Source organism: Cyanistes caeruleus, chromosome 16, assembly GCF_971803275.1.
Source record: "Cyanistes caeruleus chromosome 16, bCyaCae1.hap1.1, whole genome shotgun sequence".
In the NCBI taxonomy this organism is placed as follows: Eukaryota; Metazoa; Chordata; class Aves; order Passeriformes; family Paridae; genus Cyanistes; species Cyanistes caeruleus.
Window position 1 is genome coordinate 11871992 of NC_141716.1, and position 18393 is coordinate 11890384.

The following is an 18393-nucleotide window of genomic DNA, read 5'->3' on the forward strand; positions in this document are numbered from 1 at the left end:
GTTGGGGGGGGCCTTTAGGGAGTTCTTGGTACTTTGGGTTGTGATTCTGTCAGTGTTTGGACCTCTTGCCACATGGGCAGGGTCATTTGGGCTGGTGGGACTGTGTCACTGTGGTGGCACCCAAGTGCCTGTGCTGCAAGGGGGTGTCAGGAGACATCTGCTAGGATGAGGGGGGGTGACCTCTGCCCAGTGAGGGGGGTCCTTGAGCTGGGCTGGTTTCACTGTGTGGTACCCCTGTAAGGACATGCTGGGGTCCAGCTGCTGTTCGGCTCCTCCTGCCACAGGAGGTGCTGTAGGTGGGGAGCAGTGAGGAACAGCTGTGTGACTGCTCTGTCTCCTGCTCAGTTTGAAGGTGTCCCCACCTACCCAGATGTCAGCAGAATGTGGAGCATCATTGACAAGTACAAGGTGACCAAGTTCTACACAGCACCCACGGCCATCCGGCTGCTGATGAAGTACGGCGAGGAGCCTGTCAAAAAGTGAGTGCCGGTCCCAGGGGCACGAGGACATCGGCTGTGCACAGCAGGGTTGAGTGGGAGATGCCAAAATGACCCAGCTCTCCTCTCTTCCTCTATGGAAGAGTGTTGAGAAGGCTGTGAACTGTACCTGGAAGGTCCATTTTGGGTAGCCCAGAGGTTCCTGCAGGCTCTGCTGTGCAGCAGTCTCTCAGCTGCTGCTCTCCACGGCCTGCTGAGCCCCTGCCAGCCCCTTCCTCTCTGCAGGCACAGCAGGAAGTCCCTGAAGGTGCTGGGGACCGTGGGTGAGCCCATCAACCCCGAGGCCTGGCTGTGGTACTACCGTGTGGTGGGAGAGGAGAGGTGTCCCATTGTGGACACGTTCTGGCAGACAGAGACGGTGAGTCCTTGCTGGGTGTCCCTGGCACCTCAATGTCCCTTGTGCTCCCTGCAGGGCCTCTTTGCACGTTTCCATTTGTGGGGTTTGGGGTCTCTGGGGACTGCTTGTTTAGCCTGTCCAGGAAACTCTGATGTGCCCCTTCTCTTCCTGTCCTGGAACTCAAACAGGCTCCAAGGGGAAACCTTCCTCTCCAAAGGGTCTCTTCCAAATTCTGCTCTGCACACTGTTCTCTCCTCCAGCAGCTCCAAAGCTTTGTTCCCAGATTTTCCATCCACTGCTGTATCCTTCCCAGGGCCCGTCTCCACAGCTGCCCTGAGTAGCCCTGACTGGGATATGCTGTTCCCAGAGCTGATGGCACAGCTGTGGGATGGGCTGGCACAGCCCAAACTCACTGTTTTTTGCCTCTCTTTGCAGGGAGGCCACATGCTGACACCCCTTCCTGCTGCCACCCCCATGAAGCCGGGCTCTGCTGTGAGTACTTGTGTTCTCCTCCCCAGGAGCCTCAGCAGGGCCCTGTCTGTGCCATGGCTGGGTGGCTGCAGCCTGCCAGGGGGCTGGGGGACAGTGGTGCACATGGGGAGGTGACCCAAAATCCCAAGTCCTGTGCAGCCATGCTCACGGGTGCCGTGTACCACAGCTCTCCAAAGCTGCTCTTGCCCTGCCTCCCATTCCCTCTGGCTGACAGGGGTCTAATGCAGGGCTTCACCTCCATCTCTCCTTTCTCCCTGCTCCTCATGGCAGACATTCCCCTTTTTCGGTGTGGTCCCTGCCATCCTGAGCGAGTCGGGGGAAGAGCTGGAAGGAGAAGCAGAAGGTTACCTGGTAAGGAAGGGCTGATCTTCCCCACCCTCCCTTTGTCCATTCCCTGTGAGCTCTGGGACATTCCTGGCAGAATACCCACATCTTTTGACCCAGGGAGGGGGTAGAGTCACCATCCCTGGAAGCATTCAAAAACGTGTGGAGGTGGCACTTGAGGACACGGTTTAGTGGTGAATGTGGGTGGTGGCTGGACTTCTCCAACCTTAAAAAATTTGTGATTCTACCTCCACTAACTCTGGTCCACACAGGGAACCCCCTTGGGTGGTGGGAACTCCCTCCAAGGCCGTAACTTTGTGGGAGCTTTTACAGCACATGTGGGCAAGGCAGGAGGATGGGAACAACTGCTCAGCCAAGCTCCTTCCCCCTGGCCTAAGGTGGTGAGACTTTCCCAGTGGATCAGCAGCTGAGTGCTACTCACAACTGTCTGTGACATCTCTCTCACCGTGCTGCAAATCTGGGTTATTGGTTTGGCTCTCACCGCCTCAGCTCTGTGTTTCTCACCCCCAGGTGTTTAAGCAGCCCTGGCCAGGGATCATGCGCACTCTCTATGGAAAGCACCAGCAGTTTGAAACCATTTACTTCAAGAAGTTCCCTGGGTACTACGTGACAGGCGATGGTAAGGGGGTCCAGGCTGGTGTGGTCACAGGGGCCTGGGGACAGCGCTGGAAATCCTGCCCTGTCCTGCCCTCAGAATCCCTTATCAGTTGCTCTGATGGCTGGAACTGCTGCTTCACACTCATTTCTGGTTATTTTTAGGTTGCAGAAGAGATAAAGATGGTTATTACTGGATCACAGGACGAATTGATGACATGTTGAATGTTTCTGGTAAGAAGGAGTTTTATGTTCAGTGGGGACCAATATGATTTCTGTCACCTTGTTTTGTGACACTTCTTCATCCATTTCAAAAGACACCTGCTTTATGGGGATGCTTCTGCATCTGTATTTCTGCCCAGCCACCTGTTCTCAAAGTGGATCCAGTTGCTGGGTCAGGGACACATAAGCCTGTGACTTGGTGACTTCCTGCACCATTTTCCTTGGAGACAAAGCCTTGGAGAGAAGGAACCTTCTGTAACCAGTCAGGGCACCTCTGCTGAAGGATTTAGGGCCACAGGGAATCACAGAGTTTGGGCAGGACCATGGAGTTGCTGTTCCAACCTGCTGCTCCATGGAGGGCTCACCTTAAAGCTGGATCAGACTGCTCAGAGCTCTGAAGATTCTCTCACCTCTCGTGACTGAGTCTGAGATTCAGCTGCTTCTCAGCCCATCATTTTCCATACACTCTATTTAACAGTTCCCTCCCTCCTTTCCTGGAGCCTGTATCCTCCAGGTATTTCCTGCTGGCTCTCAGGTGCTGCTTTACTTGTCTGTGGATCAGATCACATCCTTTCATCTGACCAGCAGTGCCTGAGTCTCACCAGCTGATCATTCTGGGAGTTGACCACCTTCCTGTAGCTTTCTGGGACAGCAGTGCCAGGGTGGAATGTCAGAGCACAGGCACAGGAGCAGAGGTGTGCAGGACTGAGTTGTGCCCCTGCCCCAAGTCAGGGAGGGTCATTGTCCCTCCCCACAGCATTGGGCTGGAGCCTGGACTCTGCAGATGAAAACTCTTCCTCTGCATCTTCCAGCTCACCATGTGGGCAGGTCTCCTCTTGCCAAATCCAGCTCCTCAGCCTGTGCTCTGGAAGGGAATCACTGTAAACTGATCATGATCTGTTCCAGAAAGAAGCCTAAAGGTGGGAGGGGGAACAGCCAGAGGAGGTGGCTTCTGCAGGTGACACCTGGCAGCTTCCGGAGCACTGCAGAAATGAGTTTCACTCTCCAGCTGTTCTTTCCCAAGCACATCCAGCTGATGCTCTCAAATCTATAGTTCAGGGCATTTTACAGCCTCAGGCCTCTTCCTGCAGGTCAGTAAAGCTTTGCCACCCTCTTGTTTCCAGGCCACTTGCTGAGCACGGCGGAGGTGGAGTCGGCACTGGTGGAGCATGCGGCGGTGGCCGAGGCTGCCGTGGTCAGCCACCCCCACCCCCTGAAGGGCGAGTGCCTCTACTGCTTTGTGACCCTGAGAGAGGGCCACGAGTTCACCAAGAACCTCACAGATGAGCTCAAAAAACAAGGTAGCAACAGCCAAATACTAGGGAGCAGGCAGGGGGAGGACAGGTGATGCTTGGGGTTAAGGGCTTGGGTGCCTGCCTGTGGTCTGGGGAATGCAGCGTGGACAACTGCCACAAGGTGCCTCTGATTACAGAGCATGGCTGACAAAGACTAAAATTAGTTCCGCTGGCCTTTGGCTGCTCATGTGATGCCATGTCTGCCTTGTGGGAGCTGGCAGCCCTGTGAGGGGTGCTCTGCAGGCTTTTGTTCGCAGCAGGGCTCTCTCTCCCTGGCAGACTGGGACATCCTGGGAGGATCGTGGGGTTTCTTTGGGGTGGTGCTCTGCGTGTTTGTGCTCTGCTCTCAAGGAGCTGTTTCACTGCAAAGTGCACCATTGAATACATGAAACACATCTGTGGCAGCTTCTTCTCTGGAGGAACCCAAGAGTGAATCAATCTTTGTTCTGTCAGAATGGTCATGGTGTTGGTTGTAGCCGTTAGGGAGGTCTCTGGAAGATGGATGGAATGAAAGAAGGAGTGCTCTCACTGTTGGGGAGATGTGCTTATGGCCCTGTTGGCATTGCAGGTCCTGCTGTCCCTTCCCACTGTGTGGAGGCTCAGGTGCAGCAGCCCTGCCAGGTGTCCAGCAGCTGGGCTCTGTGTCTTAACCTTCTATCCTGACTGGAAAGGATGTGTGGCTTCTCCTTGTCCTTACAATGAAAATCTCTTTTTTTTTTCAGTCAGAGAAAAAATCGGGCCCATAGCAACACCTGATTACATCCAGCATGCCCCCAGCCTGCCCAAAACCCGTTCAGGTGAGCTCCAGGGATGGTGCTGGGGAGTTCTGGACACTTCCTACCAGTGGAAGTTGATCAGCCTGCCCTGCTTTGTCCAGGGCTGCTCAGATTAGGGGAGGTGCAAGCTCAGGGTGAGCAGGATGCACAGGTCTGGTACTTCCCACTTCTGCTGAGGATGCTGAAGAGATCCTGACTCCTGGGGAGAGGGACTTGTTATATGGACAGATAATGATGGACAAGGAGTGATGGCTTTAAATTGGTGGATGGCAGACAAAGAAGGAATTGTTCCCTGTGAGGGTGGGCAGGCCCTGGCACAGGGTGCCCAGAGAAGCTGGGGCTGCCCCTGGATCCCTGAAATATCCAAGGCCAGGTTGGCCAGGGCTTGGAGCAGCCTGGGATGGTGGAAGGTGTGCCCCTGTGCATGGCAGGGGGTTGGAAAGAGATGATCTTTAAGGTCTCTTCCAACCCAGACCATTCTGGGATTCTGACCCCTGCTTCCCTTGGCTGTCATTACAGGAAAGATCACCAGACGGATATTAAGGAAGATTGCCAAAAATGACCAAGATCTGGGGGACATCTCCACCTTGGCAGACCCAGGCATCATCAAACACCTTTTCAATGGCAGATGTGACACTAACCAGTAGCAGCAGGACGTGTCCCTGCTGAGCAGAACAGTGGCAGTGGCACCTGGTGCACAGGTCCCTCCAACAGCCACTGCCTGCCCGGGGAGGAAACCTTCACCTGTTGAATTGAATGTACCAATCATAGGAATGAGGAGAGTCTGGCTCTTGAGAGGCAGTGTCCATGCCCTGGATGAGGTGTCTGTCGTGTTCCAGATGGATGTCACACATCTGAGGGTCGGCCTGGTGCACAGAGGGACTCATCCTCCTCCCTTTTCAGCACCTCGTTCTTGATTTTAATTTAATTTGGGGGTGGGGGGGTGGCGGGGGGGATGAGGGTGTTAATTTTACTTTATGTCCTGGAGGGGCCCTGGCACCTTGTGCACAGTGGGAAGGAGCTTTGGGGGTTGGAGGGGAAGTGGTGCTGGAGTTACTCAATGCAGGCAGGCCTGGGAGGGGCATCCACCACTGCCCACGGGGCAGCTGAGCTTCCTTCTGTCCTTGGAGTGCTGCAAGCTGCAGGAGCACTGCAGCAACCACATCATCACTGCACAGCTGTGCTCATCCTGCATCCACAGCTTCCCAGAGCTTTCAGGGCAAGGGCCAAGGCTCCAGGGAGTTCTGGGCTATAAACAGGTTTTTGTGGGCAATCTGATACGAAGATCTGTTGCTTCCCCACTGTGTTGTGCCAGCTGGTGCGTTGTCCCCAGTCCAGGGTCCTTCACTGGCCAGGGACACTGCAGGGAGCCAGGAAGGGAAAGGCCTTGGTGTGACATGTCCCATGGAGCCCCGGCTCCTCCAGCCCTGCTGCCACCAGCTCACAGCTGAACCAGAGCTGGAGCAGCTGGATCCTCCTTTTGTGTCCTGGGGGAGGACTGGGAGCTGTGACGCCAAAGGATGGGGGGGGAAGTGGAGCCAGGCAGAGGCACCTTCCCATGGCACCATGACCACTGCTACAGCAGAGAAACCAAGGCAGGCAGGGCTGTGGGAGCCCTACACATCACCTCATCAGGAAAAACGGTGGGAGATGTTTAAAGTCAATGTTTGCTTAAATCTGACACGGCTTAAGGATGATGAGAGCTAAAGGCCCCCAAACCTTTTCCCCAAGAGCCTGACCACCACCAGGGTCCTGCCAAAGCCATCCTTCCTCCAGTGAAGGACATTGAACTTCAGCCAGAGCTGAGCTGGGGCTGATACCTCCTTTGCAATGTCTCTGTGAAACCTGCATGTGAACTGTTTGATTTTGCACTTAAACCAAAGGAGAATTGGGCTTTAAAACTTGCTGCAACAGCTGTTCTGGGGAGTGCCAGTGGACAGGGATTACCTGCAACCTGAGCTGATTTGGGGCTGGGAAGGAGGGGCAGCTGCCTCTGGGTTGGGGTGCTCTGGTGGGCTGTTGGCCAAGTCCCAAATCTCACTTGTTACCTGCTGCTCTCACTGGCACAGCACTTGTGTCACCTGTAACCTCGGTGCCTGCCTGCATCCCATGTGTCCCCACAGCTCTGAACCACTGGATTGTGCCACCTTGGTGACAAGGATTCCTACATCATTGTTCCTCCTGTTACTCTTTGTCAGCTATGTCATTTTGGCTGGAAAACAGCGAGAATTTAATGCAAAATGGAATAAAATTCAAGAAAATAAAATGGAAATAGGTGTGGAGTGTGTGTGGGTGGGAGGTGCTTGTGTGCTGTTGAGTCCAGGGTGCTCAGTGCAGTTGGCCTGGCCATGCCAGAAACCAGGACTGGCTTTTGGGATGGGGAAGGGCAGGTTCCTGCCAGCATGATGTTTTTCCATGGACTGGGATTTACTGTGCTGGCTGTGCCTCAGTTTCTCTCTGGGCTCCAGCCAGTGCTGCTCCAAGGCCCATGGAAAGCACAAGATGGTGTGACACCACCTCCTTCATGCAGCACTGGTGCCAGGGAGGTGGGTGAAGAGGCTCAGGGCTGTCAGCACAGCTCAGGGCTGCCTCACCTCCACCTTGGGCCTGGTCCCCTTCCAGACACAGCCATGGATCTCTGCACACCTGGCCAGGTGTGCCCCTGGGCTCACACAAACTTGGCACAAACAGCACAGTCAGATTGCACATTCCTTTTAATCTCTGGCTTGGGGTAATCAATCCCCCAACAAAACACCCAGGAATCCCAGTTTCAGTCACACTTGAAGAATGGAGCAGTTTCCCAGGTGACTGATTGGTGATTGATGCCGCAGCAGCAAAGAGCCAGCAGGGCTGTCACTCAGCACATCCATTCTGCAGGAGTTCTGCCTTTGTGCTGCTTCTGGCACTCAGCACATCCATTCTGCAGGAATTCTGCTTTTTGTGCTGGTTCTGCCACTCAGCACATCCATTCTGCAGGAATTCTGCTTTTGTGCTGGTTCTGTGTAACTGACAGGGCTGGGCTGAGGCTGCCTGGGCTCTTCACTGCCAGAAAGGTGCAGCTTTTAGGGCTGATGAGGAAAGGGGGCTGGAGGAAGAGGCAGAAGACCTTGTGCAGGACAGCCCACACTCCTCCACTGCTGTGCTGTTCCCACTGATCCGTGAAACCCAGAGGGAGCCACATCTCCCCACCTGCTGGTGCTGGTCCCACAGTAAGGTGCTCGGAGCTGGGGCTGTGCTGCTCAGCCTCCCCTGCAATTCCTTTGCTTCCTCACCACAGAGCTCCCAGTCCCAGCAGGACCATTCCCAAGGCTGGTGCTCCCTGACAGGAGGACGCTCAGTGGTTTGCAGTGGGATGCACTGGCACAAACCCAGGGTGATTTGGCATTTATCAACACACAGCCGGTTCCAGTTCACTGCTGCCATGGGAGCTGCCTCCATTTCTGAGGGATTCTCACACCAGCCTGTGGAGATCTGTTGGACAGGGCTGCAGGAGGCAGCAGGAGCCTGCCCTGGACCCTGCACTGCTGCCTGCCCTGTGTGGCACAGAGGCATTGTTTGGGATGAGCACCCAGTCCAATAACACAGGACTAGGGCAAAGCAAAAGGAAGCAAGAGGCCCTTGGGCAGATTACCCAGAGCAGCTGTGCCTGGTGCAGGAACCCTGAGGATCCTCAGGAACAGCGGAAAAGAGAAATGAGGACAGCAGCAGCACAGGAAGGAGGGCTGGAGGGGCCATGGTGAGTGGAGCTGGGCTCTCCTCTTTAAGCTGGTGACCACTGAGGCACTGGATGAAGATAAAGGCTGATACTTGCCCATCCACCTTTCTCCTCTCATTCCTTAGGCTGTGTGTATCTCCAGAGATCACGCAGCATCAAGGAGCAGCACAAAGGCCTGGTGTGGCACTTTGACCCTTTGCTCTGTGTCCCCATGCCCCCAGGCCAGGCCCAAGGGAACATCCAGAAGAACCCTGCAGTCCTGGAAATCACAGCTGGGCTACGCCCAGGGCAGGGCCCCCTGAGCAGGCAGAGCAAGGGAATTCTTCTTCCTGGTGGAGGAATCACCAGAAGCAGCTGGGGCTGGCACCTTTGAGCAGTTGCATCACACAGTCCCTCCTCACAGCCTCCAGCACGTCAGACCTCAGCAAGCACACCCTAAGGAGAAATCCCTGGGGCAGATCAGCTCTTCAGGCAGCAGAGAGAGGAGGGTGGGGCCGTGGCTCCTCACACCAGGTACGGTGTGTCCAGCACGGCCACCCCGGCTGCCACGCCGCCGTCCGCGTGCTCGATGGCCTTGGTGCGCAGGAGGTGACCGGCGGCCTGGTTCAGCACCAGCTCCTGGCCCTGCCTGCAAAGGAGAGGCAAACTGAGCCCTGCAGAGCACAGAGCTCGTGGCATTTCTCTGGGGAAGCAGGATGCACCTTCCCTGCCAGCACACGGGGCAGGGCAGGGCCCCAGGGCTAACGGTGGGGTCCTGCAGTGGTGGCTGCACTGGCCCTTCTGCAAATGGGCAGTGCCAGGGGCTGAACGCTGCCAGAGCACCTCTGTTCCCAAAACTGTGTGAAAAGGACTTTCATTTATACCCTAGGGGAACATGGCCTATGAGGGTTTTAAACAAAAGCAGCTCCTCTAAGGGTTGAACAGGCATTAGGCCTTCAGGTATTACAGAGATCACCAGGGCTTCAGAAAAGCCACACATGTGGCTGCATCCAGCAGCCAAGAAGTGCTCCCAGAAATCAGGGATGAGACACATCAATCCCAAGATCTCATTACAGCAGTAAGTGCCAGCACGAGCCCTGTGGTTTTCCAGCAGCTCGTTTGGCAGCAGGTTCAGAGCAGCAGCTCAGCGTGTGCACACGTACTCAGAGCTGCTGCCAGGGGCACAGACCGAACGGTCACATCTGTCCCCTGCACCTGCACGTCCTCAGACATCTGTCCTGTGGCTGTGCTTGGGCAGCACAGAGGGCAAAACACTCCTGCATCAGGAGCAGGGAACTCCCTGGAACACAAGCACATTCCTCACCTCACATAGACACCAAAGATCCCGAGCTCAGAGATGCACTTGGACATTTGGAGGGGACTGTGAGCCCTCAGCAAGTAATTCAGTGCTGGCTGGGGTTTGATCTTATCCATCAAGATGTAGGAGGTTCTCTCAGGGCTGTCTTTGATCTTCTCCAGAACCTCCCTGAGCTCTTCACCATAGAGGTTGTTCCCTGGCAAACAAAACCAGCACATCAAGCCCTTCCAGGATAGCAGAAGCCTCTGGCCCCAGCCATGTGGCCCTGGCAGCCCAAATAACCCAGCCTTTGTCTCCCCAGGTGCTGCCTGGGCTCTCCACACCCAGCACCAGAGCCTTGGGAGCTCCTCCAGGAGCAGCACTGCCTTAGTGGCAGGACCAGTCCCCCTGGCCATGAGTAGTCACAAGGCACCCTTCATCCCTCAGCACAAGACCAGGAGCTGGTACAGAGCTCCTGCCTGTCCCAAATACATCACAAAGCACAATGGAACCCCCAGGGCCCCAACCCAGCTCACACCTCCACAGCCCAGCTCACACCTCCACAGCCCAGCTCATACCTCCACCTTCACGCTGAGGCTTCAGCACAAAGCGGTCGGGGTCAGCGATGGCTGTGGCAGCTATTTTGTCACCTTCTTCACCCTGGAAGGAAAGGATGGAAACAGGTGGACATCAGGAATAATTTCTTCATTGACAGGGTGGTTTTACACTGGAATGAGCTGGGTGGAGTCACCACCCCTGGAGTGTGAGGGGACGTGGCACTCAGTGTCTAGTTGGTAATGTGGTGTTTGGTCAAAGATTGGATTATATGATCCTGGAGGGCTTTTCCAACCTAAATGATGCCTTCTGCCAACAGCAAAGCATCAGGGAGCAGTAGGGGCTCCTCAGCAGATAGATCCCTCTGAGCAGAGGCATCAAATTCCCCAAGGACCACAACAAAGCCCTCTCTTCTCAACCCAAGGGCACAGCTGTGCACGTCCATTCCCTCTCCAGCCCCGCTCCCACTCACCTGGTCCAGGGAGTAGAGTCCTGCAAAGGTGGCTCTGATGCGAGCGATGGCCTCGGGGCGGCCAGGCAGCAGCTTCTCCAGTGTCCCCGGCCTGCTGAGCTCCTGCTGCACCTTCTTGGTGCCCGCCAGCTGCGTGGCAATGTCGGGACACTTCACCGCCCGGGACCGCTCCAGCAGCAGCCGCGCCTCCCAGTTCTGAGGCAGCGAAGGAGCAACCACCCCGTGAGGATTAAAAAAACACACAAAAGGTTTGCTCTGCTCTTTTCTGTGCAGTTATCGACATATGGTTTGTCTCCTCCCTGCCTGCTGGCAGGGACAGGGGGTGGGAGTAGCACTCCGGAGAAAAGCAGACATGAATTTCCCACCACCTCTGGGAGCAGCACGGTCAAACGAAGCCACTGCCTGCTCCTTCCCCAGCTTGTGCAGTGCTGCCACCTCCAGACAGCAGCTAGCTCTGCTCTGTGCTGTTATTACCTGCAGCCCGATCGTGCTGAGAGCACAGATCTGCAGACCAAGTCTGAAACCTTTAAGCAGGTGTTCATACCTGTGTTAACCCCTCTTGTACCGAAGCAATTCAGTGCTGCACTAAGGGATCACCCCCAGGAGAAGAAAGCCACCCATGTTTCTTACTGCAGGGTCACCACATGATCTCTGAGAGCTTCAGAGCTCTCAGCCACACCAGGCAGGACTGACCCCACCCCGACAGGGCAGCTGCCCCTGGGATTATTTCGAGCTCCCTGGGCATTGCCCAGCTGCTGGTTTCTGGGGCAGGGAGGGGGGTACTGACCTGCTGGTCGTAGACCTGGGGCACGTAGCCCTCTCTGTAATACACCACTGCAACCTCCTGGCCGTCCCTGGAATGGAAACCAGAATGGAAAGCCAGGCCAGGCCCTGCCCCCTCCCAGCACAAAGTGGGGGAAATCACAGCCCCTGCCCCTTCTCCTTGGCCTCTGGCTTTCCTGCTTCTGCCTGGCTCCTCTCCACTGAACCACAGCTTGGCCTGTCCCAAGACACGAGGAGCTGGCACCCAGCCTGTGCTCTAACCAAAGACTCAGTAATTCTGACACCCAGCTCAGCAGACAGGTAAGCACTTCATTTTAAACAGCTTTTACCCCACACTGGCCTGGAGGGCTCAGCCTGGAGCAAAGGAGGCTCAGGGGGCCCTTCTGGCTCTGCACAATCCCTGCCAGGAGGGGACAGCCGGGGGGGTCGGGCTCTGCTCCCAGGGAACAGCCACAGGAGGAGAGGGAACGGCCTCAGGCTGGGCCAGGAGAGGTTTAGACTCGAGATTAGGGAAAACCTCTTCAGTGAAAGGGTGATCAAGTACTAGGACAGGTGGCAACGGGCAGTGGAGGGCCTTGAAGATGTGAGGCTGTGGCACCTGGAGGACATGTTCAGTGGTGCTGGGTTATAGGTTGAACTCGATCTCAGAGGTCTTTTCCAACCTTAACAGCTCTGTGATTCTGTGATTCTTGAAGCTGGAGGGAACAAGGTTCTCCTGTGGCAACTCAAGGTAGGACTCAACAACCTGAGAGGCACCAAACCAGCCTGCCAGGGCTGGGCTGGCAGAACAGCCCAAACTTTGGCCTCAAAACTGTGCACTTGGTCTGGGAGCTGCTGTCAGGCAGACAGGAGGCATCCAGCCGTGACAGAGGAGGATGCTCAGGAGGAAACACAACTCTCCCTTCAATTATCCAGCCATGATAAATATATTCATTAATTAAACACAGCACAGACTCCAAAGGTCAAACCATGATAAAATCAGCCTCACTACCGAAAAATCACTGTCATGAAACCACATGTTCCCTTAGGCTCATACAGCTCCCAGAACATTACCTGGAAATAGGACAAGCGTCACTCTTGGGACAAACTGGGAGTCTGTGATCCTCCCGTCCTGGTCTCCACAGGGAGCAGGCAAGACACAGTGAGTTCAAACTCGAGAGATCCCCAAAGGACATGGAATGCTTCCTCCTCCAGCACTAACAACCCAGCCCAGCTCCCACTGGCAGAGCAGCACATGAACAGTAAACAGGAAATGGCTCTGTGGAATAGCCAGGGCTGCTCAGAGCAGACCTTTGTGGAGGACGTAAAGATCCAACAGAGCAATGAAGGCTGAAGCCTGAAGGAAGGAGGGACTGATGTGTGTCTGTGTGAACACAAAACCACCTCAGCTCCAAGAGGAAGCAGCAGCCTGCAGCTCAGACAGTCACTACTTACACTCAGCTTTGGCTGCAAGCTCCCACTGGCAGCCCCGTGTGCCCCGGAGCCGGCGGGAATGCGCACCTTGGCTCATACTCACACATACAGCCTCCTGCTGGCATCCAGGGAGCCCTGCTCAAACACGTCCCGGAACCGCTTCCTGACCACGCCAATATTCCTGCCAAGAGGAGTGTGACAGTCACCAGCCTGGGCACAGGTACTCGTGCAAATCACACGTGGAATCGGTGGCTGCAGCAAGGAGGGTCTGTAGGTTCCTTCACAAATAGCTTCAGGCTTTGTGCTATGGAGCCACAGAAATCCTACAGCCCAAAAACCTCCCTGTTTAGGAACCCATCCTATGTTTCCTATGATCTGCCAGTGGTTTGCTCAGCTTTCCATACCAGAAACTGATCCATCTCCTTCCTTTCCCATCCCAGGAAAATTCAAATTTTACCTGTTCCAAAGCTCATTTTCTATACAACGCTGATCAAAAATATTCCTCTGGACTTCTTCCACCAGAAACATCACCACAGCCCTGGAAGAGACACCAAGGACTCATTAAACCCATAAACACTCCACATGCTCCTAGCTGGATCACCAGCTCTCCCTCTCTGTGATTCAGGCTCCCTGCACTGCTCCTGTTCATGTTCTCCTCCTCTGTCCTTACCTTGGGGACCCGTAGAGCTCCCAGGCTTTGGCAATCCCCAAGGCCAGCCCCTTCGCTGGGTTGTTGGGCAGCAGGTGTGACGCCTCCTCGGTCTTTCCCAGCACTTGCAACACCAACCTGTGGAACACAAACGCTGTAAATGCCATATCCATGCCCAGCTGGAGCAAGGGAGCAGCTTGGAGAGGGCAGGGGCCATGCAGTGCAGCTGCTGCCAGAGGTGCTCCTCACCTGTGGACGTCGGCGGTGCGGGAGGTGAGCCCCGCGAAGCTGGCAGCAATGGTGTTTATTTCTATCTGCCTCAGAGCTGCTGCGCCATCCAGCCCACAGTCAAACATGTAATCCGAGCGGTTGATGCCCAAAAACACAGTCTGGAACACAGGGAGGGGAGCTCCTGTTGCCTTTAACTGCAAATCCTTTGATGACCTTGCTTCAAAATCCTCCCCAGGCAGATCCAGTCAGAGAATCCCAGAATGGTTTGGGTTGGAAGGGCCTTTAAAAACCATCTCATCTTGCAGTGGGCAGGGACACCTTCCACTAGACCAAGTTGCTCCAAGCCCTGTCCAACCTGGCCTTGACTATTTTCAGGGATGGGACAGCCACAGCTTCTCTGGGCAACCTGTGCCAGCACCTCACCACCTGCACAGTAAATTTCCTAATATCTCATCTAAACCTATTCAGTGTCAGTTTGAAGCCATTCCCTCTTGTCCTGTCACCCTCAGTTTGATAAAAGCCCCCTGCCCAGGGCCCACAGCCCTCCCAGAGCTCCAGAGGAGTTCCCAACACTCCTGAGAGTAAAGGAGCTTCTGCAGGGATGGCCTGGCTGGTGCAGCTCCTGCCCACTCTGAGGCTCCCAGAGGACAAACCACATGAGATCCTCCTTCTCCAGGCCAGGCTGCTTCCAGCAGCACCAGCCAAAGAGCTCAGCTGTTCAACAGGGCAAGGTCCTGGGCTCGCCAGCTGAGACAAGACATTGCAGCGCAGGGAGTGACCAGCCTGGGACAGCTCAGAGTCCACAGTGCCAAAGCTTGCTGCCAGAGCCCAGGCAGCCCCACCACAATGCCAAGGGGCACAGACAACTGGGATCCCCTGCCAAGGTACCTGAGCCAAGCCTTCCTCCAAAACCTGCATGTAGATTCTGAAGAGCCGAGCTGTGAAGTCGTCTACCTTGATGGTGCTAGAGAGAAACACAGACCACATCAGCCCCCTGCTGCTGTCACAGAGGAACAAGAAAATAATTTCTTCTGCAGAAAAAGCCCTTAACAGGGGCATTCTCCAGCACAAAGAGCAGGGCTGGGGCTCAACCAAGTGCTGTAGCACTGTCAAAAACCTACCCATGAATGCTCAGTGCAAAACCACAACACAAACCCAGTTTGCCAAGCACAGCCATTCAACAAAAGGCCCTCCTGTGCAGAGGTGACTCACTGGCAGGGCAGAGATGGGACAAGTAAAGGCAAAGAAATGCAGCAGAATTCTCCAGGTTCAGGGAAGAAGCCACAGGTCTCTCTGTGCCTGCACACGCAGTTCAGAGAAGCTTCACAAGCTTCATCTGATCCCCCTGTCCTGTCAGGCTCCAAATCCCACACACTGTGGCCCTGCTAGAGTAGATCTGGCTTCTCCTCAGGGCCCCAGATCCCTGAGCAGCACCTCCAGGGAGCTGCCCTGGCACAGGGCAGGCACCTGAGCACAAGCCCCAGGTGCTGCATTTTTTAACCACAGGTACAAACATGTCCCCACAAGCTCTGGCTGCAGCCAGCTCTGCAACAGGCACAAGCATTGGAGCAGCTCCAAGGGGCCAGGCTTTAACAAAACAAAAGGATGCTGGAAAACAGCCTCCTCTGCTCTGTCCCAGTGCCAGAGGCAGCAGCATGTGCACAGGCAGCACAGAACAGGCAGTGGGAAGGGAAGAGGGATTTGTGGAAGCATCAGCCCCACAATTATGAGTGACAAAGTCAGGGATGGTCACTCCAGCCCAGGGCAACAGCCACAGATAAACTCAGCAGAACCCAGCAGCCTGAGCTGGACAGTCCAGAGCTTGTGGCTGGGAAAGAGGGGATGGAGAGTGTGGAAACAGAACAGACACCTCCTTTTCATCACTGCTGCAGCAGTGGTTAACCAGGTGGTTACTGGACAGGCACAGGCAGATGCAGAATAAGACTAAAAGAGACTCCTAAATCCAGGACTCAAAGACTCCAGTGATTTGCATTTGAGGCCCAGGGGCCGAAAGTATGAATTCACAAGCCTGAAAAAGTGGCAAAGTTGAAGATCATTGCAGGGAATCAGGTCTTGGCCAGATGTTTTCTGGGGCCCAAGAAGACCTCAGAAAGGTAGGGATGCCAGAAAGGTGATAAAGGCTTTACATTTCAAATATTTCATTAAAATGCAACATGCAAAAGCATTACCTGGCCAGAGTTTGCTCCAGGAATTCTTTGTTTTGACTGACAGCATCCACCAGCAGGTTAAAATCCTGCTGGACAGCGTAGGCTTGTTCAAACAAGGTCCGTGGCACTGCGGACGGGAGCAGCGTGAAGGGCGCGTAATTCACCACCTGCAAGCAGGGATGCAGCACAGGAGTCAGGTCTGGGCAGCTGAAGAGGAGCTGAGGAGGTGCTTCCTCTGCTTGTCTGAAGGCTGAAGCCACCCCCAGCCCTGTGGGCACATAACTTTGCAGGGTTCTCCTCTATGAACCACCTGGGCACTGCTGCTCCAGCGCCTGGGCTGGGCTGAGTGCCTCCCCCCGTGTCCATGTGAACTGGACAGCACTGCCTCCAGAACTTCTCAGGGACAGAGAAAAGATCAATTTGCCAGTCCTGGGTTCTGGCTGTCAGATACTTGTTTTGATCCCTGCTCAGTGACTCCAGAGCCTTGGCTCATCCCACATCTCAGGCATAGGGTCACACTCAAAGTCCATACATTACACTGTAGAGAAGTTTCCAATTCCCCTGCATTTGTACATGAAACAAGGGACACTGGCAGTGTGTTTGGTGTCTCCCCCAAGGCTCCCTCTTCCTCTCACCCTTTGAGATCACTCAGAGCCCTGAGCTGACATCAATCAGCGGTGCCATGGTGAAGACCTCTCTCCTTGTACCCCTTGTGCCAGCTGCCTGTTCGCCCCCAGGCTCCTCAGCGACCTTCCCCAATGGTGTCCCACCCCTCCTGCACAGGGGTATTCTTCCCCTGAGACCCCTCATGGCATTCTGCTCCAACAGGCTGAGCCTCCCACCCCAGCCATTCACCAGGGATCGCCCAGAGGCAAATCTCACCCACCAGCCACCTCCACCCATGTCACCTCACCCCAGCTATGGGACAAAGGCTGACTGTAGCTGGGAACATGCCAAAAGCAGAGGCCCCTCCGTGAGGCTCTCCTCTGGTTCAAAGGTTCATATGGGTGATGAGAGGCTGGGAAAGGGATTAACTCCCAGCACCACAACAGGCAACTTCCTAAACCGTCCCAGATCCATCCCTCTCCTTGGAAAAAGGAGTCTGTACGGCAGGGCTGTCCCATCGGGATGGGCTGTGAGCCGCAGCCCCAGCGAAGGGACAGCGCAGGCTGTCCCTCGAGGAGCCGCTCCCGGCGAAGGGCTCAGGGACCCCCGGCAGGGCAGCGGCTCCTCCCGGCGCTGTGCACTCACATCCGAGGCGTGGGGCTGCTCCCCGGTCCGCATCAGCACCCCCGCCAGCAGCGCCGCGTCCACCGCCACCGCCGCCGCGTCCCGCACGGCCACCGCGTCCCGCAGCACGTCCTGCCAGCCCGCGGCCATGGCAGCGCTGCGGCACAGCACAGCGAGCTCAGCAGCGCCCGTCCACAGCCCCAGCCGGGCCCGCCGGGCCCCAGCCCCTGTCCCCGGCCCCTGTACCCTGACCCCCGCTCCCTGTCCCCTCGCCGGTCCCCGGCCCCCAGCCCATCAGTGCGCCCTGACCCCCGGCCCCTCCCTGGTACCCGCTCCCCGCTTCCCGAGCCGCAGCCTTTGGCACACCGCTGACCCCCGAGCCCTGTGTCCCTGTCCGGCCCCAGCTCCCCACAGACCCCCGAGCCCTGTGTCCCTGTCCGGCCCCAGCTCCCCGCAGACCCCCGAGCCCTGTGTCCCTGTCCGGCCCCAGCTCCCCACAGACCCCCGAGCCCTGTGTCCCTGTCCGGCCCCAGCTCCCCACAGACCCCCGAGCCCTGTGTCCCTGTCCGGCCCCAGCTCCCCGCAGACCCCCGAGCCCTGTGTCCCTGTCCGGCCCCAGCTCCCCACACACCCCCGGTCCTTCCCGGCGCGCCCGTTCCGCCGCCCGGACCCGCTCCGGCCGCTCGGTGCGGACACTGCGGACCGCCCCGTGATTGGCCGGCCTGCGCCCCTCGCCCCGCCCCTAAGAAGATTGGCAGCTGAATAAACCAATCAGCGTAGGAAAAACTCCGCTCGTGCGCGATGCCGCGAGCCGGGGGCGGGAGGGGGAGGAGCCGCGTCGGGAGCGCTCAGAGCGCACGCGCTGGGCTGTGTCACGGGGTGCGTGACGTCATGTCGCGACATTGAGGGGGCGACTGGAAGCCTGGGGCTGCTCGCCCGCGTCTGGGGCTGCAGCTTGTGGGATCCGATCGCTGCATGCCCGGGCTGCGTGGGGCCCAGAGCGATGGGAACGGCTGGCGCAGAGCCCGCAGAGGCCCTTTCCAGCTTCAGCCATCCGCACTTCCCTGAGGGCACCTTCCCCTGCCGGGGCTGCGTTATCTGCTGCCCTCCCGGGAGCTGAAATTCACCCCTGGCAGGCAGGGCAGCACGCAGGAAGCGCAGGCCTGCCTTAGGAAGTGAAAGGAATTTGAAATCTGTTCACGTTTCCCGTTTCTTACCCCTCTCCTCACCCACACGGCTTTGCTGCGCTGCAGGCAGGGCCTGGGAAGGGGCTGAGGGAGGGAACCTCAGCCCATCCCTGATGTCCCCTGGAGCTGGGGAGCGCTCCCGGGTGTCCCCGGGGC

The 18393-nt window shown here is 56.6% G+C and overlaps 2 protein-coding genes across 3 annotated transcripts in view; one reads left to right on the forward strand and one right to left on the reverse strand.

The window, feature by feature from the left end:
* ACSS2 (acyl-CoA synthetase short chain family member 2) overlaps positions 1 to 6824 on the forward strand; it is a 29496-nt gene extending 22672 nt beyond the window's left edge. For both annotated transcript variants that reach the window (XM_086853386.1, XM_086853387.1), the window contains 9 exons: positions 346 to 479; positions 723 to 855; positions 1270 to 1326; positions 1597 to 1677; positions 2182 to 2290; positions 2431 to 2499; positions 3612 to 3788; positions 4505 to 4579; positions 5078 to 6824. In XM_086853386.1, coding sequence (XP_086709512.1) covers positions 346 to 479; positions 723 to 855; positions 1270 to 1326; positions 1597 to 1677; positions 2182 to 2290; positions 2431 to 2499; positions 3612 to 3788; positions 4505 to 4579; positions 5078 to 5205 — 963 coding nt within the window. In that variant the 3' untranslated portion in view covers positions 5206 to 6824. The remainder of the gene's footprint in view (positions 1 to 345; positions 480 to 722; positions 856 to 1269; positions 1327 to 1596; positions 1678 to 2181; positions 2291 to 2430; positions 2500 to 3611; positions 3789 to 4504; positions 4580 to 5077) is intronic.
* A 430-nt stretch (positions 6825 to 7254) lies between these two features.
* On the reverse strand, positions 7255 to 17766 carry GSS (glutathione synthetase). Its single transcript, XM_086853388.1, has 13 exons — positions 17682 to 17766; positions 17072 to 17207; positions 15842 to 15987; positions 14541 to 14616; positions 13671 to 13810; positions 13443 to 13559; positions 13230 to 13310; positions 12876 to 12953; positions 11364 to 11430; positions 10577 to 10771; positions 10128 to 10209; positions 9577 to 9766; positions 7255 to 8901 (listed from the first exon to the last, which is right to left on the reverse strand). Exons 2-13 carry the CDS (start codon positions 17198 to 17200, stop codon positions 8778 to 8780), a joined length of 1425 nt encoding a protein of 474 aa, XP_086709514.1. The 5' UTR covers positions 17201 to 17207; positions 17682 to 17766; the 3' UTR covers positions 7255 to 8777.
* Positions 17767 to 18393: the final 627 nt, after the last annotated feature.